General features: G+C 47.3%; 1 protein-coding gene across 10 annotated transcripts in view; it reads right to left on the bottom strand.

Moving 5' to 3' along the window:
* Positions 1-3574: 3574 nt before the first annotated feature.
* Ido2 (indoleamine 2,3-dioxygenase 2) overlaps positions 3575-22031 on the bottom strand; it is a 45176-nt gene continuing 26719 nt past the window's right edge. For 9 of the 10 annotated variants that reach the window (XM_038327589.1, XM_038327583.1, XM_038327588.1 and 6 more), the window contains 3 exons: positions 14647-14698; positions 8547-8695; positions 3575-7345 (listed from right to left, as the gene is read on the bottom strand). In XM_038327589.1, the coding sequence (XP_038183517.1) occupies positions 6996-7345; positions 8547-8695; positions 14647-14698 (551 nt within the window). In that variant the 3' untranslated portion in view covers positions 3575-6995. The remainder of the gene's footprint in view (positions 7346-8546; positions 8696-14646; positions 14699-22031) is intronic. The other variant, XM_038327581.1, reaches the window with a different exon arrangement.

Below are 22031 nucleotides of genomic sequence, written 5' to 3'. Positions count from 1 at the left end.
AATTTGATGTAGGGTGGAACAGCCTTCCATGGTAGCCTGGGCAGCCATCAGTGTCAAAACCATTTTCCTAAAAATAAGAAAGCAGCAGGGAAATCAGCTCTTCTCTCTGAGACCATAGGCTTCACAGACTATGCCTTTCTTGCTGACAAGCCTTGGAGGGTCACACAGGGGGCTCCTTTGTACTTTAGGCCTGAAGTGAAAAGAATGAGCTTGGCTTCCAGGCCCTCAACGGTGAGTCTAGGAAGCCCAAGCAGCCATAACAACACAGCGACCAGTTACACAACGTGTCTGTAACTGTCAGCACATATAGTCTGATCCAGGTCAATGACAGATGCCACTCACAGACAGCGTGTCCTGCTGTGTCATACGGTTATTACCCTGAAATTGGCCCTCAGAGTGCCCCAACGGTGCCCAGCGGAGGAACTGGGACTCTCGTCATGGTGGGTGATGCAGGGAGGAAGGCTGGAGTTAGTGTGTCCATGTGGACTGCATACCATGACCTGCAGACATGAATCTTGAGTAGGCTTTATACTGCAGCCACAGGACGCCGGCCAGGCCTAGTCTAGATGGGCTATTTTATAGGAGAATTTTGAAATTCCTGGTCACTGTCGTTATTAATCACTGGGTATGAATTGACAAAAGAAGTAGCATGGGCTCACAGCACACACACACACACACACACACACGCACACACGCATGCACACACGAATTTGTATTTTTTTACACTTATTTGGTATTTTAGAAGAAGCCTGGACTTGGAGCAGTCAGGATAACCAACTCGCTGTCTTAGTCTCTCAGTGCCCTGGACCCATCCAGAGATGGAGTTGGGTTCAGGACATGTTTAAGAGGAACATGTTTAGGCTTGGCACACACTGGCCTTTACATAGTAGGGGATCCATACAGGTCGCATGTCTCACTGAGTTACACACAGTGGGGGTGAGGGGAGAGCAAAGAGAAAGAGACTTCATGCACATGCCACTGTCTGCTTCTTCTTTTTTTCTTTTTCTAGATAAAACCCCACCCATTTTCTCTCTAAGCCAGGCACCCATGTGGTTTTTCCTGTGCAACAGCGATCTTTTCCCCGATGACCGGTCTTATCACTAATCTCTTCCTAATTTGCCTTCATTAAAGCTTCTTGGAAACTCAGATAACACTTATCGTGGAGACAGGGAGAACTCTTTTCCAGTTAAAGTAAATCTATCATAGTTTTCCTGTATCATATCTATTGTATGCCATTATAATTATTAAGTTTAGCTTTTACAAATAGACTACCGTTGCTTTGGGGCCCACAGAGAGCCATCTGTGCTGATTTAATGCGGTTCTGGCTGAAGGCAGCACCTGGGGTGAAATAACTCCTCAAGGTCTTCCCAGTGCTCCCGTGGAGGGAAGGAAAGACTTCTAAAAATATGAAATTTTGCCTGTAACAAACACAAGAATCCAGCGCCCTTGAGAGCGCCATAAAGATTTGCAGGTTGCTACTGCCCTCTTGTGGTAAGTAGTCAGAGCTGCAAGCAAAAACGAAACACTCAACAGCCATTCCCATCTCTGTTGCTTAGACTTGGGGTCATAGTGGGAAGGGATGTTGGCGTATAAACTCTACACACACTTCACAGTTACAAATCAGTGCAACACAGTACCCAGTAAGTCCAATTACTTTCCACGTGACCCAAATGTCCACATTCAAATTAAAATTCTCAGACTAAACACTGGGAGCTGAGCTCAGGCACAGAGTTCCTGCTTAGCACGCCTGAGGTTCTGAGCTTGTCTTTGTGCAGGCTTGCGTGAGAGAGGACTGTGTATATGAATGACTGTGTGTGCCCGTGAAAACGACGTGGGAGGACCATGGTTGAGACAGAGTATCACTGGGCAGTGAGCTCTGGGGATCCTCACATCTCCACCCTGCTGTTCTGTGATCTCACACACACACACACACACACACACACACACACACACATACAGAGCCATGCTCAGGATCTTTATGAGAGCTTGAGACCTGAACCCAGGTCCTCATGCTTGTGGAGTAAGTGCTCTTGACCAATGAGCCCTCTCTCTCTCTCTCTCTCTCTCTCTCTCTCTCTCTCTCTCTCTCTCTCTGATTTCTTGAATTTCATCAATTCAAAATGTGAAGAAAGGTGCTAAAAAAAAAAAAGGGGAATAAGATGAAAGACATTCTCTGGGCAAGGCTGTGTGGTTCGGTAGCAGAGCCCTCGCTGGCGGATGCAGGCCCTCTGCACAGAATTACATTTCTCAGACTTCCCGGGGCTTTGTGTAAGCAGGAGACACAGCCGCCATTGTTCTCCGGCTCGGCATCCTTCTCCACACAGCTCTGTTAGGTGGCATGCATGCAGGGGCTGCTCATTGACCACGTGGGCATCTCCCATCATTGGCCAAGCTCCATCCTTCACTCTTGAAAAGTGTCTCCTGCCACACTCACTGGGTCAGTACCAATTGCACAACCAGGAACAAACCCAGGAAGTAGACTATGAGCTCCAGGAGCTGTCTTAAGACCGTTCCTTTAAGAATCCTGATCTTCCACACTCCAGAGCACAGTCTAGAAGCTGGTGGATGTGGGTGGCTGGAGCTCTTCAGACCATGAGGGTGTCTAAGCCAGTTTGTCGAGAGGTTTCACTTAGTCAACGTTCTAATGCCCTAGGTTTTTGCAGCAAAGGATTAAAGAACGAGTCTATGGTCCCAAATTGAGGGCTAAAAGTGACCAGTGGATTGGGCATACATTATCCACCTGCGTGGTCCTTGTCACCTTCCCCACCTGAGTGTTGGTGTTGCCAGCAGTGACCGTTGGTTCCCAGCAGTGGACCGTGCATTGTTCCCTGAGAGAGGTGACTAAAGCCTGCCACCTCTGTACATGGCGTCCCAGTGTGACCAGCCTTTCACTCTGAGAGTGGCTTCCCTGCTGAGCTGTGTTGAGACACAGTGGATTTCATCTTTCACGTTTTGGATGCTGTGGTTGCATTTTTCTAAGTATTTCCTACATGTCTGAAAAACTAAGGTGACAGCAAACATTCACAAATGTATTTTATTTGTACGTTTGATTAGTCACACTAGTAATTATGACTTTTGATGTTAATTGACAGATGAAGTTAAGATAAAAGTATTTGTGTATTAGAAATAATGTCAATAGATGATAAAATAGCAGGTATTGCAGAGTTAATAAATGATTTTTAGAATATATTGGCAAGAAAAGCTTTGTGCCCCATTGGCTTTAAAATGTTAGTAGTTCTGACCCAAGACTCCTGGCACAACCAACAGCCACCCCATCTAGTGTTGGCTAGGGGTCATAGTGCAAAGGGATGCTGGCATATAAATTCTGCACACACTTCACGGCTACAAAGCAATGTAGCCCAGTGAGAGGGTTGCAGCCCATGGGGGCAACTGAGGTGATAGACTCGTGCACATGCTTTCCTTCAAAGCACAGTAAGTCAGCCCACAGGTACCTGTGTGCAGAGGGAACAAACCCATCTGAACGATTAAAGGTAAATGTGCAATGGGGTTGGTATGCCAGCTCTGCACAGAGGTGCGCGGCCTCAAAGATTGGCGAGTTTATAAAGCAAATGACTTCGCGAAAAAGAAAAAAACTCATTTATTTTTTGATGATGCGTACACTCAAGAAATCAGTTTTTAATGTTCGCAGGCAACAGATGCTAAATTGCAGTGACTAACTAGCGATCGCGTCTCAGAAAGTAGTAAAATCCGACTTCTTTATTAAGTTTACTGTTAAATGAGCGAAGGAAGACAAGCGTCTCCTCCATTAGCACAGCAAATACAACATCTGTCCATGGGAATAGGCAGGACTGCGTTCGGGATGGGTTCCTCGTTCTGGGAGCGATTACTGACTGGCAGGTACAGAATGTTTTCTCCCCGATCCCAAACTTCAATCAGATCTGGAATATAATCTCGAAGTCCCAACCCCCTTCTTTTCTGTCTTCCCTTCCCTTGCCTTACCTCTCCCCCTTCTTTCCTCCTCTGGGTTTTGAGGACACTGATGAAGGGTGAACCCTCATCCGTGGAGACAGGGATAGGCCCCCACGGTCAGAACTGTGTGCACAAGACCCTCTTAGGCTGTTGCTCCTTCACCAATGCAGGAGACAGGAGGATGCTGGTCCTTAGAAGGTTGTGTCCATGCACAGCTGGAGTTAGTGTTGGTTCTTTTTCTTCTCCTTCCCCTTTTGTCTTCCCGGAGGGGCTTTACTTCAACACTTATTTGGAAACAGTGAATGGCAGTTTCCAAATGAGCCAGAGAAGACTCGGTTTGGGACTCGCTGCCTTGACTTCACACCTTGACAGCTGAGAGGGCCGTGTCCCTCTTGAAGGACAGCTCAGAGCTAGCTCAGAGTCAAGGCAGACCGGAGCTGTAAGCACCCTCCTGCTGCCTAGCTTTGTGGCTTTAATGGTTTTGCTGTCTGGATGTTAAAATCATCTGTGTCTGTAGTACTCTTCTTAAAAATAAGTAAAACTCACTCCAACCATGTGTGAAGAACCAGTGTCTTCCTGTCTCCTGCACTGGTAACAGGGGCAACACCCCTGAGAAATGCACCCAAGCCCCAGACTTTACAACACACTTTGCCCCAGACTCTATCCCTTCTTTTCTATCCATCCCGAGACTTGATATCTTCATTTCATAATGAGTAAGAAACCAAGGATCAGTTTCTCTGTGGGACTGATTGAAAACCAATCACATTGTTTCAAAAATGAGAGCCATGGAATGGGAATCTAGGTCTTACCTTGAAGGCCCCACTCTTTGGGGACAGCAAGGGGCGGGGACATGGAGGTAACCAGTCTCCCTCTTAGATACTTCCTGGACCCATAACGCACATGGTTCAACCCAGAGAAACATTTGAGATAAACAAGTACATCTGTGCCCCTATGTGGAGCTGCAAGAGAGACTTCAGCAGGAGACAAGGATGTCAGGTGGAGAGGAAGGATTTTTTTGAGTCTTTATAAGCTCAGGCTGAGGCTCTGAACAGAACAAGAGACGAGGGCGCTGCTAAGCCCTACACCAGGAAGAGGAGCAGCAAGAGCAGTGACAGAGGAGTGTGACCCTGGGTCTCTGAAAAGTCCTTATGGTCAGGTGTGCCTCCCAATCTTTGCCGGATGGAGCCCAAGGGATATGAGACAGGAAGAGCCCCAGTGCCTTGGGGCAGGACCTGACTTGAGCCCTCTTTTGGAGCTAGCATTCTATCTCTCCCCCAGGTACTGAAAAGTAGAAACCCTAAGCCAATCTCATGTGTCCTTATGGTGGCAGGGACTATGGAATGGCAGGACCATGGAGACCGAAAGCCTTTTTAGATACGATGAACCGGGCTGCTAGGTCCACCTGATCTGGATCCGCACAGGGGCCAAGCATTTGGAAGAGGCTGGGCAATGATCGAATGGTCCTCACTGATGCTCCCCTCCTAGACAGGACAATGGAAGGAAAGTCTGGTGCAGGTGTGTGTGTACACATATGCATTTGAAACGTTGGGGAACCCTAGTTAAAGAAACTGGCTTTAAACTGGCGAAATCTGAGGTGTCTGCTGTCAGGTAGAGTAAGACCTAGAGCTAGCAACTTCAAAAATAACCGCTACATTTATTTATACCCGAAACATGTGGGCCTTCTATTTATTCCTATTTGGCTCACTTAGTTTCAAAGGGTCAATTAAAGCATTTTTCAAATACAAATTCCAGTGTCACTAGGAAAAAGAAAAACATTGCCCTAAAAATAGAACAGAGAATTAAAATAGAATTCGCAATGACTCCACCATGTGGGGAAGATACATCAGTTCCAGTTCAGTCGCAGAGAGTCCCCATGCTGGTGACATTTAGGTTTGTATGCCCAGCACCCTCACCCACATGTCCCCACTGGAGCATCTAACCCTCAGTGTTGAATTCAGCGTGGGCAGGGAGGAGAAGGCTGTCCCTGTTCACAGACGGTCCCCAGACCAAGGCTCTGTACAGCAGCATGGTGGGTTCTTAGAGAATTATGAGCCTCTACAGCCAGCTGTGGTGGACCATGCTTACAGTCCCAGTGCAGGGGAGGCTGAGATTGGAGGATTGCCTTGAGTCGAAGGCAACCTGAGCTAAAACATAGTAAGAACCTGTTTCAAAACCAAAAATAAACAAAGAGGAAGCGGGGGGGGGGGCAACCATCATTATCATCATCGTCAGCAGCAGCGTCATGGCTCACTGGCTTATCCCAGATACTCAAACACTAAGTCTTGCAAGAGCTAAAAAAAAAAAAAAAAGCTCAAAACCAGCCCAAGAAACTCATAAGACTTTCAAAATCAGAAACACAGAGAGCTGGGACTGGAGCTCAGTGGTGCAGCAATTGCCTGGTGTGTACGAAACCTTAGGTTTAATTTCCAGCAGGGCAAAAGAAAATAAATGAAAAGAGTTCACGGCAGTTAGTACATATGTATAACCTCAGAAGGTTGAGGTAGGGGGATCACAGGTTCTAGCTGGAAGCTGGTCTGGAGTATATAGTTTGATCCTGGGTCAAAGATAAAGAGAGGGAAGAAGGGGAGGAGGGATGGGGACAGAGGGAAGAAGAGGAAAAAGGAGTAAACACTGGGAGACAAGAAAGGAGAAAGTGGGGGGATGAGAGAGGGAGGGAACAGAGAGGGAAGGGGAAAAAAGATTGAGAGGAGGAAAAGATGAGCTGAGAAGCCCAAAGGCAATTTGATTCTTTTAAAATTGAGCTTGGGTATCTCTGACTTGCCCACTGAATGGAGACATGACCAGCTCTCGGCTATGAGGCAGGGGGATTGGGCAGGGCAGAAAGGTTTCTAGCAAACAAAATGGCTGAGGGTGGGGTGGAAGCAGGAGCCTATGAACAAAAAACATGGAGGTTTTTGGAGCAAAAGGATGCTTGGGTTCAGGCAGAGCTCTGGTCCTGGCTCGAACTCCCACAGGGCATAAACACAAGGATGCAGGGTGTGACCTGCTAAGCACAAGGATGCAGGGTGTGACCTGCTAAGCACAAGGATGTGGGGTGTGAACTGTTAAGCATTGGGGTGCAGGATGGCCTCCACGGTCTTCTCCCTGACGCTCTTCAGGAAGCTTAGCACTTCAGTTCCCCCAGTGCCCCTGTCCTCCAAGGCATGGGGCGAGGGATGGCTCAGCATCTTGCTCCTGGCCCTAGAAGCAGCGGAGATGATGTAACGTGCCACTACATTGATGTGGTAACTGCGCAGCTGCGCCAGCGCCTCCACACACTGGTTGTAGGCCATCAGGCAGCACCCAGCGCCAGAGGTCAGTATGTAGTCCCTCAGCGAAGGAGCTGAATGCAGGTCCTCCAGGAAGGCCTTATGGGAAGGCGGCATGTAGTCTCTCATTCTGTGCAGAAAGCCTACTGAAAGAAACAGCCCAGAGTAAAACCTTAACACAAGGCATTCAGGAGCCTTTGCCTGCTGCTCCAGATTCAGACACACTGGTACCAGAAGGGTTGGATAGGGTTTGCGTTCAGCCTAGTCAGACTTTTTGTTATAGCTTCCAAATACGCAAATGTACATTTCTGGATATTGACAAGAGATGCAGACAAGAAAAAGAAGCAAGCATCTCCCAGATAATAAATCTATGGACAAGAATCTATGAGCCGGGGTGTACCAAACCAAAACATGAATGACATGACATTTCCTGCTAAGGGTCATGAGGCATGTCTACATGCATGCACACAAACCCTTACACTGACTGCCGGAACACCCTGGTGAATTCTGTTTGCTAGATGCTTCTTGCACTGGGGGAGCTGCACAGGTGGAACCAGTTACGAAGGGCATAGAGAAGACATTGGAAAGCAGGTATCTCAGTAAAAACCCAGAGAAGCCAAAATACTGAAAGCTCAAGTGTTTACTAGAAAACTCACTGCGGCCTTAACTAATGTGAGGTTTTGTTTGTTTGCTTCGGTTGTTGGTTTTTGTTGTTGTTTGTGATGCTTTTGTTTATAGAGAGTCAGTAACTAACGTCAAATGATGAAGTCCCGGAACAGCTCTGGCTCTTCCAGAAAACAGCGCAGATGAGACAAGAGAGTTTCGATTTGGTCCTGATCCAAGTTAAAGTTCGGGAGCACGAAATACCGTTTGTAGCTGTTAAGGGTGTAGCTCTGTGCTGGTAAGTAAAGCAATAACTCCTTCAGAGGCTTCAAATCGATGGGCTCCCTCTTCTGGCCCAGAGGGATTCAGCAGGAGGCTGGGCCATCTCATGGGAAGGGCACTAGAAGAGTTCAGGCCCATGACTGGCTGATGCAGACTGGGCCACACAAGGACCTAGCCTTTGAGTTTACAGACTAAGGACCCAAGCAAGCCCCATATGACAGTGACCAGCCCAGGTGTTCACTGTTCGAGACTTTGTGTTAAGACTTGGAAATGAACCCAGGATCCTTCTGAAATCCGAAGCTCCAACATTGACTAATATAGGTACAACCATCTGGTGGTTTAGGCAAGGACAAACTCCAGTACGTTGTTCTTTACACCTAGTTTTATAAGTTGGTAAAAATGCCTCCCCGTTCTGCCTAATTCTCCCCGTGAGAGAATATGTGAGACCAGATTGTTGCTTACCACTTCCCTTGCAATGCCGAATGCCCAGGAACTCATCGAAGGCCTGAAGCACAGAGCTCTGGGCTGCACTTCCTCCTGAGTACCTCAAAGGCTCCATGGCCACACCCTCATAGACCAGCCCTTCAGGCATGGCTGGGTTGTCCTTCCACCTAGGCAAGAGCAAAAAAAAAAAAAAAAAAAAAAAAAAGAGTAAGGGCACAGCGTCTTCTCTGCTGTGAGCCAGTGAGGAGTGAGGAAGTGGGCATGGCACCAACTGTGGTTTGAGGAAGGGAGAGCAAATCTCACCAGTTCCCAGGCTCCCAGCAGAACAGGACCTGACACACTCAACTTGAGTTCCAAAGCTGTGCATCTGGAGTCCTTTCTTAAGAGCTTTGCCATCCAGATGTCTACCTCCATCAAGAAGGGTGAGTCCTCTTCTGCCAACCCACAAAGCATCTGGGTCACAGGGTAAGTAGCATGTTTGTAGTGGTGTCTCTGTCATTCTAAGTCACTGTGTTCAGAGAAGGAGGACGCGTGGACCCCATATATTCAACAACTATGTGCTGACTCCCCCATCCCCCAACATCCTGGATCTTCTCCAGACTCTGCTCTGAGGTTTAAAATGCACCGAGGAGCCAGGTTGCCATATTTGGAGGCTGTTTGGGGTCAACTGTCCCATGAATCTCTATGGTTATCAGCTGGGGCAGTCACATTCAGGAAGGAGGCACAGCACAGAGGGCAGAAGGGAGGATACACAAGAAGGGGAGGTGTCCTGCAGACTGTGGGACAGGGACTCTATCCTGGGAAGATACAGACTTCAGCTCAGCCTCGCTGTGTAAGCTGGTAGGCCTGGCTTTTCACATTTAACCTCTCAGAGCCTTGGCTTCCTCATCTGGGTGGTATTAGTAGAAACTGAAGTTCTTGGGGGAGGCGTGCCTGAGGTAAAGATGCTAATTGACTAATTGATTAACTGGCTAAGTGACTGGCTGGTCATAGAGAGTTAGAAGATCAGGATTCAAATGACACTGGGCTATCTTTAACCCTCTCCTGTCTGACCCGGTATCTCTATGACTCTTTGGAATGTATTGACTCAGTAGACAAAGAGTTTCTACCACCCCAAAGCTGAAAGTGCCATCATACGCCATCTGGGTGTGACCTATGTATGGCGCTTTCCTTGTCTTCCTCTAGTTCGCCGACCTGAGGTCCCCATCAATATACCCACAAAATCCCTTGGTTGGTAACTTTCTTTGTCCTTTATCCAAAAGCTCTTCCATTCATTTCCACGTTGGGCCATGTTATTTGGGAACAATTTGAATCTGTGTTTTTTGGCCACTATTGTTTGGCCAAAGAATAAACTAACTCATAGTCCTTTGAGGTAAGAGCTGTGTTTTGCATTGACATTCATATTTATCTTGTTGGTCATTGTAAGAACTAACTCAAACACTATTTGCCTGGAACAGATTAAACATCCAGTAAGCACCAGCCATTTATCGTCCTAGCAACCCCAGGGAGCACGAATGCCTGCCACAGCTCTCATGGCTCAGCCACAATGGACAAGCCTTCCCAAGCTTCTCCCTAGTTTGTAGGGGAACCTGCTTCCTGTACCTGTTCTGGGAGTTAAACGGGCTTCAGAGAGGTCTGCGCACAATGCAAAGACTTTCAGGGCTAGTGCAATGGGAGAAGGACATTTTCTGAGCAAGAAACGCTGCAGACATGGCTGCTATGGGGATAATGAACCTAGTCCATACCAGTGCTCGTTCTGATCTGTGTGAAGAGTCGCTGCGTGCACATACATACTCCCATGTCTCTGTGGTCTGCGTGAGGACCCACAGGATGCATCCCCTCCAGCTCCTGCCTCATCTTCAAGATGATCACCCCTCATTTCCGCCTCAGCTGCTTCCCTTTGGGTCCACCACTGAACGCCTCCTTTCCAACCTTGTTCTCCACCATCCCACCCCACCCGGCAGCTGAACTGACAACCTGAAGCCCTAGACACATCGCTAGTTATCCCCTGACTGTGTCTCTCCCAAAGGAAGCCAGTCCTGCCCATGCTGTCTGACCTCCACAATGATGCATCCTTCACCTTCTCTGGCATGTTTGACCCTGTTCTTCATGCCTGCTCTTTTCTCAAGGTCGTAGCAATGGTTCCCTTTGCTTGGAACAAGAATCCGCATGGCCTGCTCCACTGCCCAGGTATATGTACTCATGTGTCACCCGGGATGTGGTACTTTCAGATCCCAATAAACAAGATACCTAGTAGTCTCTCCCTAGTACCCTACATCCTACCTGGCATTGCCCCGTGTGGTAACACGCATTGTAAGATGTTTGCTTTGATTAGGTTTGTCTACTTAGCCTCTTCTTCCTGCCCTGAAGTCCCCAGCTCCACAAAGACCTTTGTTTTTCTTCTTCGCTGCTGCTTCCAGCACGTACGACGCTGTCTGGAATGTGGGAAGCCCTCACTGTGTGTTTATTTGATGAAATGAATGAATGAAAAAGGAGCATTCTGCAAGTCAGTCCTGAAGGGCCTCTGGCCAGCTCGAGCACGGTGAGTGGGCCCTGGCAAGGCCTTGCCCCTCTCTCCCATTTCCTCTGCCGAAAACCCTTTAGATTACATTCCTGAAGCTAGCTCCCAAGTCCATTCCCTTATTTGGCCAATCCCTCTTCCTGAGTCTGACTACCAAGGCCCAGCTATCAAAGTAGTGAAATCCAGCAATCAGAAGTCCCCTTTGTCTGGCAAACATAGCTAACTCGTCCTAACACAGGGTCCCCCTTTACCTTTATAAATCCCCATTTGCCTATGTGCCAGTCTGTCTCCTCTCTATCCAGAGGCAGCCCTTTGTCCCTCCTGGACAAATACCCCTGCCCCCTTCCCCTTGTTCCTCTACCCTTTTCCCTCATCCTCCATGCCTTCTGCCACTACCTCCTAGCCCATTCTAAGTCAGACCTCCCCTCTCTTCTCCTCTTAAAACTACACCTGCAAGATCATTTGCTGCTGTTTTACTGCCTGGGTCAAAAAGCAGCCATTTTAACTTTTCTTCCTTGCTTAATAAAAGATTTCTCTGTAAAAACAGGTGTTTAGGCATGCTCTGTGCTTCATCGGGGTCTGGGGAGGAGCCCCCACTGTGCGGGAGTCCCCCTTCAAGTATGATACCACCGGAAGACTCAAGCCAAGTTCTTGAAAGGGTCCAGCTAGCCTAAGGGAACTATCCAATATGGCGGAGGCCAAGAACACATCAGGAAGTATCCCTCCAGCTCCAGCACACACTGGAGTGGCTTCGTTGTAGCCAGCCATGCTAAAGCTGATGCAGGAAACTGCAGCACAGAGGGCAGATCACAAGGGGCGTGGGTCTGCTTTCACACTCCACGGCTATGTGAGACTCTGCTGTCTCGGTGAGCAGCTCTCCCATGCACTCCCAGGCTGGGCTGATGTTTGGGAAGGGATGGGGTCATGTTCATTTCCGGTCTCTATGGTAAGGTTATTTGTAGCCTTGCTGGTGTTATTTCTAGTGATTTCAAGGAAAGGGGAAGTCAAAAGAGACAGCAAAAATGAGGTGGCATTTTCCCCCAGAGGAGTTCCTGGTCTTTCTGGGCTGGGAACTGAAGGGAACACATCTTGTTTCTATATGAAATCCTCTCCTAATTTTTTTTTAAAATGTGTTTTAAGAAGCAAATGAGAAACCAAAGACCCAAAGCAAGGCGGATGCAGAGTGGGGAAACTGACATTTTAAAGACAAGTCTATTGTAAATTCTCAACATTCTGGATGCTTTTTGAAACTATAGCTACACTGTAGGATTTGGTCCAGCCTCTCAGCCATCCAGGAAACAGCCTCAGGAAGAAAAACAGAGGACAGGCTTTATGCAGACACCAGATAAAAAGTATCATTACCCTGCACTTATTTTGATGAAAACCAAGCTACCTTCTGGTTCCTATCATGCTCTGAGAAAGGAGGAAGTAGAATGGATTCCTTTGAAAGACACTGGTGGGTAGGACTCTAAAATTAGTTCCCCAAGATTTCCAACTGAATTCCTAGAACACTTCATACTATGAGATGTTCCCATCAGTGTGATCTATTATACGGCAATGCGGAAGGACCGTCCAGATGCAATTAAGGCTCCCAATCAATTTAACCTTCATGTGGGAATTTCCCTGACTCATCCCTGGTGGTCAAAGGAGAAGTCAGAAAAATGTGTAGTTCTAGAAAAACTCCAAGTACCGCCACTGTGTCAGAAACGACATTTGGTAGTGGTGATGGGGCAATATAGGAGGCTTCTAGCAGTCCAGGTGTCATTTACACACACACACACACACACACATACACACACCAAAGCAAAACCTAATCTACTAGCACTGAGTTGGGAAGCAAGTTTGCGGTCACATTCTCAGCTAAAGCCTCCTGGTCCAGGTATGTTGGTGTATGTATATCCATAACCACAGAGCAAGGGAGGCTGAGCAAAGAAATCCAAGTTCAAGACCAGCTTGGGCTACATAGTGAGATTTTTGTCTCAACAACCTCATGGTTAGAGAGACCAGCCCTCCCTCCAATTACCTTGATTTCAGCCTCTAGAGGCCATAACAGAGTTTGCCTGCACTTTGGGCCCACAGAACTGGGGAAAACAGCCAGGTGTTTAAAGCTTCTGGACATATGGAGGTGTTCTACAGAGAGCTGACAGGGGCTCCAGAGTAGGGAACCACTTAGGGAGGTCTGGCTCACTGACCCGTCTAGTATATGCCTGCTGTAGGGTCTCATATAAAGAGAGGCCTTTGTTGCCCCTTAGATCAAAATGGTTGCCATGGGGAAACACTTGAAAGAATCGACCTATCAGAACATGAAGCTCTTCTGGTTTGGTCTGAGGTTTGGTCCTTGGTCCTTTGATCTCATCACCTGGCTGTGACTGAGGGATGCATCAGGGTGGAGGGAACATGAAGGAGCAAGGCTGGGGACCTTGGGGCTGGGGTCCCCCAAGCCCTTCACGGGTATAATTTCCTTCCAGGAGTCTTCTACCTCCCAATACTTCCACAACTTCTCATCAGCACCACAACTTCTCATCAGCACCACAGACTGGCAGACAAGCCTTCAACACTCAGCCTTTGGGGCTGTTTAGAATCTACATTGTTGCCCGGCAGCTCACTCTCCACTGTATTTCTCTCACATTACTCCCTGAAAATCTTGTTTCTAATCTTTACCCCTCAGGAGGGTTCACCTCCCAAGCCAGGCCCCACTTAAAGTGTCCTACCGCTCTTCAATTTGAAGAAAGTATATTATATATGTATCCATTTTGCTTTTCTTCCACTGGGACATGGCAATAATGGATTTGCATCTCATCTGTCTCTTGATTCTTTCTCTCAACGGTATCCCATGCGACAGAGACAATTAAAAACTGACTGGACTCTGGTAGTTGGTGAACTAGATTGTCAAGTCAGGGATAGCTGGGAGAAGAAATCTGCTTGATGTGTGTGTGGGGGGGGGGGAAGGAGACAGAGGGAGACAGAAAGAGAGAGAGAGACAGAGAGGTAGGGGATCCTAGAGCCATGAGATAAAACAAGGGTACCCAGGATCAGGTCTAGCAAGGGCCTTGGACTATTCCTGCCACCACACAGCAAAACAATGAGACTGTATTCCCCACTGTTCTAAAGGCCAGGCAGTCTAAGAGCAAGGTAGTGACAGTTCAGTAGGGTCAAGATCTGGACCCTGGTTTCCAGATGGATTCCTGGATGCTATGACCTCATGAGGTCAAAGGGCAAAGGGGAAAAACATGACAATTACTTTTCAGGCTTCCTTTCCATTTTCCCTCTCCTCCTCCTCTTCCCCTCTCCCCACCCCATCTCTCATTTTTTTTGCCCTTGTCATCAAGTTAGGCTTCTAAGAGATCCGTGGTCCTGGTCCAGCGGCTAAGGACAATCCCTTTGCACTTAAGTACCCAGACATGGAGTCCTCTTCCTTCTGATGGTGCGTGGGGGGGGGGGGGTCTGTCCTCCTAGAGTGGACCCAGGTGGTGACTTTGCCAGCTTTGGTCGCTTGCTGTATTTCTTACTTTAGAAAGCTCCTGTCTGTCCACCCTCACACAAATTTGTGAAACTGTACCGAGGTCTCAGGCAGGAAACCAACGGCACTGTACTTACCCAGAGACGAAGATCCGGATGACCGTGTAAAATATGTCTGGGTCTACATAATCTGGAACACAATCAAACACGAACTTTACCAGAGGCAAAAAAGCAATTGGCCACATGTGCCTGAACCCCACTGCTTTCCTGGGGCTCCCCCACCCCTATCTGATCTATGCAGAGCCCAGAATGGAAGCAGCGAGCATAGTTGGAATGCTCCCTTGCAGAGGGCACAGGCCCTCACGGGGCTGTTAATCCATTTCGTGTGCTAGCCTCCTCCGCCTGCGGTACTTCTATTTTCTGCTCTTCACCACCACCAGCAAGAGATTAAGGCCATCCTTTGAAAACACAATGGTTTAAGTAGACACGATGTGCAAGAGACTATGATAAACTGAGGAGAGGAAAGCAGAGAGCAGGGACCACCCGCCTTTCTACAGGAGAGGCAGAGCAAATGACCAGTGTCCAGAAGTTTCTGTGTCAGCTGAGGGTTTCTCGGAGAGTTGTCACCACAGGTCCACAGGGCTCAGTTAGCTCCAAGCCTCATTGGCCAGCATGGACAGCCATGCTTGGGGGAGGAGCAATTCCACTCTGCATGGACTCCCACCTAAGGAAGTCTGCCATCATGGCTCTATTAATTCCAAACGTCTTTGATCTGCTTTGAAAAGCTGATTTTGCGACATTACTGAGTCCCTCTGCCTTCTGGAGACTAGACCACATTTATCTTACCCAGATTAATGTTTGGGTTTCTTGGTTTCTGAGAGAAAAAGATATACCTTTTGATAAGGCTTAACTAATAACACACCCTTCCCATTCCCTTCCCTTCCCTCTTGTCACACATGGAGTCCAGTTCTTTGTCTCTTCTCTCTGTCTACTTTCTCTGAAGCTGACAAGGCTTGAGATGTCAGGCCTCAATGCTTTAAGACACTCATCAGTGTGGCCATACCCTCTCTTCTCAAGGTGACTATGTCCCCTGTGCTAGATGTTTTCTGGGACCTCTCCTGGATATTGGTGCTCTCTCATTGTGTTGTTAAGTACTACAAGCAGCTCTTTGCAAAAGGAGTAATACTGTGTACTAAATTGCTATTTGACACAACTTACTGTATCAGCGGTAAAGCCAAGCAATCCTTGTGATAGACACAGCAGGATTTACATGAAAATGTAAAACATATCCAGTGGATATTTTAAAAGAGATTCATGAGAGAAGGATCAATGCTTCCATTTGGTACTGTATTAGAGCTCCTAGCCAGAAGAAAGAAATCAAAGTTGTACGAATTAATGAGGAATGGATGGAAAAGGTAAGACAGTCCATGAGGAAACCATATTTAAGCAATATCTGTCTTTAAACGCAGCTCTGCTAAAGGCACTAGAAAAAAAAAAAAAACTCCAGCCTAAAAAGGTTAACCACACCCAAGAAAACACAAGGAATAAGTAATCCCAGACTAGCAAATCAAAAGAGGGGAAACGTACATGTGCACACATACACACACACACACACATACACACACACACACACAACACACACACACACACCATCACCACCACAACCACAACAACAAAGTAACAGAAATCAAACACGGCTTATTGATTACTGTCAAGACTAAAGGCCTCAATTCCCCAGTAAGAAGATACAGACTGAATGAATGGATGCAAAAACAGGATCCATTCTTCTGCTGCCTCCAAGAAACATACTTTAACATCAAGAGAGCCATCCCCAAAGGATAAAAGGGTAGAAAATGATATTCTTACCAAATGGACCTAAGAAGGAAGCTGGTGTGGCCATTTTAATATCTGACAAAATAGACTTCAAACCAAAACTAATCAGAAGAGGTGGGAAGGACACTATATACACAAAAGAAAAAAAAATCCACCATGAGGAAATTGCAGTTCTTAACATCTATGTGCTGAACAGAGGACACCAAAGTTTATAAAAGAAACGCTGTTCCAGCTAAAATCACATATTGATCTACCTCAAGGACCAACTGTGCCACTCTTGGGCATATACCCAAAGAACACTTCAACCTACCACAAGGACACTTGCTCAACCATGCTTATTGCTGCTCTAGTCATAATATCCTGAAATTGAGAACAACCCAGATGTCCCTCAACAGATGAATGAATGAGGAAAATGTGGTGCATTTTTGCGATGGAATATTACTCAGCTGCTAAAAAAAAAAAAATCATGAAATTCACAGGTAAAAATCATCCTGAGTGAGGTAACCCAGAAGAAGAAAGATTAATATAGTATAAATTCACTTATAGGTGGATATTAGTTGACAAGTCAATAGTAACCAAGCTACGATTGGCTGAACCATAGAGGTTAGGTATAGTCCAAGGAACTAAACAGACTATGTAGTTACAGATGGATGGATGAAAAGGACAAGAATAGGAGAATCAAGTGAGGGTGGGAGGGAAAAGGACAGTGGGGGAGGGAAGACAGAAACAGTTAAAATTAAGGGTCATAGAGAGATAGTTTAGAAGCCTAATACAATAGAAGTTTCCTAAAATACAGACATATAAGAAGACGATCTAAATGAAATCACCAAATAATAGGGGACACAGAGCACCAAGTGGACATCTCTTGTCATCAAATCCTCCAGTACTGGGATTGGGTTACATCTAATTGAGTTGTTGGTCAAAGGGGTCCCATGGGCACCCCCAAACAACCCATGTTGTTGTCAAGACTACAGACTGCTCTCCACAAACTGACAAGCCATTATTGCTGAAGAGCACACTTAACACAACTCGGTGAGCGTGGAGAAGTCAAGCTGGTGCCTACAAAGAGCCTTCTGTGTGCCAGCGTCCCTGGTGCAGGAAGGTCGTCTGCAGGCTTCCAAAGGAGAACCATAAACAGGCAGTCACAAACCCATCTGCTCGTCTACACTGTGTCCTGCCTGCAAATCATGCTATGGCAATCACGGCACAAAGCTTGTGGCGCAACTAACCAATATCTGATACTTAAAGCCCACTCCACAAAATGGAACCCATACCCAACACTGCTTAGGTAACCAAAAACCTAAAACTAGATAGCCCAGGGACCTAGGGAGAAACCAAATAATATTGGTCTAGAAAAGAAAAAAGAAAAAGCCCTCGGCAATAAAATGGCATGCTGCTGTATTTAAAGACCAGTGCCTCGCCCATCTATCATCAGAGAAGCTTCCTCCTGCAGTAGATGGGAACAAATACAGAGACCCACAGCAGACATTACGCAGAGAGCGAGAGACCTTGGAACACACAGCCCTGAATGGATTTTGATGTCTCCATCAAATGCTTCCTCTCGAGGAGGAAGAAAGAGTGTAAGAGCTGAGGGAATGGAGGATACCAAGGAAAGCAGGCTTCTAACTCAACTGGATTGATGCAAATCAAATCAAAGCTAGCCAAATCAGAGAGAACTGCAGAAGCTGGGGATGAAGGAGGGACACTGGGTGAGCACCTACTGAGCATGCTCAAGGACCTGCACTCCATCCCCAGGAATACAGAAAACAAAACCAAACCTCTAGCTGGCATGTTTTTAGGTGGCTTGACCCAGTATACCCCTTAGAAGTCGTCTGTTAAGATTAAAAACTCTTCAGCGCATGGAGAGCTGCCTTGGGTGTGTGTATTATTATCCTTGCTGTAACCCTGATGAAAGCAGCCTGGGGAGGGAAAGGGTTTATTTCATCATATAGCTTATATTCCGTTCACGGAGGAAAGTCAGGGCAGGAACCTGGAGGCAGGAACTGAAGCAGAAGCCACGGGGAAATGCTGCCCACTGGCTCGTTCCTTCTGGCTCGCTCAGCCTGTTTTCTGACAGCAGCCAGGCATGCCCACATCAACCGTTAATCAAGAAAATTCCCCACAAGCTTGTCTGCAGGCCATCTGAGGGAGGCATCTTTCTCAGGTGAGGGTCCTCATCTCAGATGAACCTAGCTTGAGTCAGGTTGACAAAAGAAGAATTACCCAGCCGGGCGGTGGTGGCACACGCCTTTAATCCCAGCACTCGGGAGGCAGAGGCAGGCGGATCTCTGTGAGTTCGAGGCCAGCCTGGTCTACAAGAGCTAGTTCCAGGACAGGTTCTAAAAAAGCTGCAGAGAAACCCTGTCTCGAAAAACCAAAAAAAGAAAAAAAAGAAAAAAAAAGAATTACCCACAACAGTGGGTATACGTTTGCATACCTAATGCTGCTTAAACATGATCAAAGTAGATTTAAGTCAATGAAACTGGATTTAAGGAAGCAGCTTACATAGTTTGGATATATGCAGGCTAAGTAATCAATCCACCAGTGAAGGCCAACTTTAGAAACAGAAACACAAGTTTTATTAGATTTCAACTAACAGGGGATTTCCATGTGATAATTTTCCAAATGGATTTAGGAAAAAAAAATAAGTTTACAAACTTAAACTCAAAAGTTCTTTGACAAAATTAGATGATCAAATTGGAAGAGTCTAACAGCAAAGGCTCACATTACAGCCCCACCCGCCTCCCTCCTCAGGGGGTATCATCCAGCACTTTCTCAGAGGGGACATTTGATTGCTCGCTCCCATTAAAGGAAAAGTTCTACCTATGTGTGTGCATGCCTGTGTGCAAGTGTATGCCTAATGTACAGAGGTCAGAGGTCAATGTTGGGTGTCACCCTTACCCCACCTCCTTTGAGGCAGAGTACATTGAGAGTGTGGGGTGTGATTAATAAAAGCTCAGGGTCAGAAATTGAAGTTCAACCTGAAGATCTGAAAAGCAAAACAGCCAGCCCCTGACTCTTACCTCAACCTCAGTCTGAAATGGTGATCCTGCCTCTGGAATCTCAGTGTGGGTTGAGAGCTGTTTCCTCCCATTTTATAATCCTCCCCAGGGCTGGGATTAAAGGCGTGCACCACTGTGATTAAAGGCATGTACCATCTGGTTTCTTTGGCAACTAGTGTGGCTCCTGGGATTAAAGGTGTGTGTTACCATAACCTGGTCCATAAGGCTGACCAGTGGGACTGCTTTACTCTCAGATCTTCAGGCAGTCTTTATTTATTAAAATACAGTTGAAATGCCACTATTTGAGTGCAGCTCACAGATTCTACTACACTGGCTGCCGTGAGCTCCAGGATCCTCCTGTCCCCTCCTCAGCACTAGGTATAAGCATGAACCCCTCTCCCAGTTGTTGGCTCAAGTCCTGGGGATGGTTCTGTCTTAGTTAGGGTTATATTGCTGTGAAGAGATGCCATGACCTTGACAACTCTTATCAAGAAAAAACATTTAATTGGGGTGGCTTACAGTTTCAGAGGTTTAGTCTATTATCGTTGATGTGGTGGCATGCAGGCAGATGTGGTGCTGGAGAAGGAGATGAGGGTCCTACATCTTGACTGGCAGGCAACAGGAAGTGGTCTGAAGCCCTGGGCACGGCTTGAGCATCTATGAGACCTCAAAGCTCACCCCACAGTGACATACTTCCTCCAACAAGGCTACACCTACTCCAACAAAGTCACATCTCCTAATAGTGACACTTATGAGTTTGTGGGGGCCCGTTACATTCAAACTATCCCAGAGATTCAACACCTCATGTTACACAGCTGGGGCTTTACATCTGAGCTTTTTCTCAGTGCCTAATAGAAAAAATTGTCAAGTGAGTCAGACTGAAGCCAGACCTTCTGCTGACACCGAAGGAAGGAAAGGAAGTAAATAAAATACTTTCTGGAGAAAACTACACAGCTCAAACTCTCTAAGGAAGTGTTGACTCTCAGTGGCGTGACCTACTAGCTAGCTGCAGAATCATGCCTGGAAGTGAAACCCTGAAAATATTTTGGCTGTCCAACAGGCCCCCAAATTCCCACCCAGATGGGTCACGTAGGTTAAGTCAGCCCTCCCAAGACAGTCACGCAGGTACACAGGGCTAAACTGAAGCGGGTGACGACAGGTTGAGACGCCTATGGCTGACATGTTCAGAACTCTGGTGGCCTTATGGGGAGTTTGAATATGAAAACAGTGGTCTAATTTTATTGTTTCAGCTGTTTGTGAGCACTGTGAATAACAGCTGTGTTAAGCTGGGCAAAGGCCTGGGGACTTGGCCTGTAGTGAGGTGGGGCCTCTGATGTCCACAAAAGGCATTGTTACGGAGCCTGCATGCTTGGGGAGGGAGAGTAAACCCAGGATGCTTGCTGAAGTCGGGCTCTGAGAATAATTGGATTGTCTGGTAGACTCTATTTGGGGGGCTGAAAGAAGAGGGGACCCACCCAGCTAAGTTGTCCGTATCACACACGAAAATTAACAACTACATTTGATACACTGTCCAGAGAATTGGCACGAACCCCTGCCTGTGCCTCCCAGCCTTTGTTCTTATTAGTAGCATCTCTCTTTCATGATTACTGTTTGTGGCACGGCCAGCCAGTCCCATCCGGGTGACACTGAGTGTCAAGGTATCTGCAGAGGGCAAGGGAGTGGTGGCCTGTTTCTGTCCCACAGTGCCACAGTGGGCTCAGTATGGATGACCCATCTGAAGGGCCACAGTAGGCTCAGCATGGAAGACTCATCTGAAGGCCCATTCCGTCCTTAGCCGTGTGTCAACCTCCTCGTGTGACCTGCCATTGTCACTCAGCTTGGTGGCGCCAGGATTATGTTCCCCATGATGTCTCAGCACTCAAGATGGGAACTCACTGGCCACTTCTGGGATTGATGTTCTCATTACTGCTGTTTTGGTTGAAAGAATGTCAGAGGCAGGGACACATCCTCCATCCTGAGATGAGAGGAGTATCTGGCCGCACTGTGAGGGGCTCATGGGGTGTTGTGGAGGGTGCTGTTGTCATCTTTGGAGAAGTGTGGACACAGGGTCCCTTCCTTCCTCCATGTATGTAGAGACCTTGAAAATCCCATTGCATGGGGAAATTCCTTTTGGGATCAAACAGGGCCAAAGGGAAGGGGTCCATCTGAGAGCTCCCCAGGTCCTCAGACCTCCTGCAGAGATCATGAAGGTCCTTCTGGGCCTGTAGCAGGCTCAAAAACTAGTTCCGATGAGGCTGGTATAAGACACTACGGTGCATCTCGGGAGCACACAATGTGACTCACTGAAGAGTCTCAGAACCTTCGCCAAGTACTCCAGTGTTCAACTTAGGATTTGGGGGTGCTTAAGAGTGGTGACCCGGGGGCATCTTGGCAAAGCTGCAATGCATGTCACCAACTGGGGAGCACTTTGGGGACCAAATGATACATCCATGGGAGCTTTAAGATTGAAGCCACGGAACTGGGGAGTGGACAGGAAGTGTGTGACCCTGTGGCCTCCAGGGGGACAGCGCAGAGCCTGGGATAACCCCATTTATTAATACTTTTCTTTCCCACCCTGTGCCCTGTCAACACTACTGCCTGAAATATTCCTCCCATGAAGTCAGGACTCAGGGGAAAGGATGTTTGGCCCTGTCTTTCACACAAAGGGACCACACACTCCTCCTTCGA

The sequence above is a fragment of the Arvicola amphibius genome, chromosome 4, assembly GCF_903992535.2.
Source record: "Arvicola amphibius chromosome 4, mArvAmp1.2, whole genome shotgun sequence".
NCBI classification, from domain to species: domain Eukaryota; kingdom Metazoa; phylum Chordata; class Mammalia; order Rodentia; family Cricetidae; genus Arvicola; species Arvicola amphibius.
This window is presented reverse-complemented; position numbering and strand designations above follow the sequence as displayed.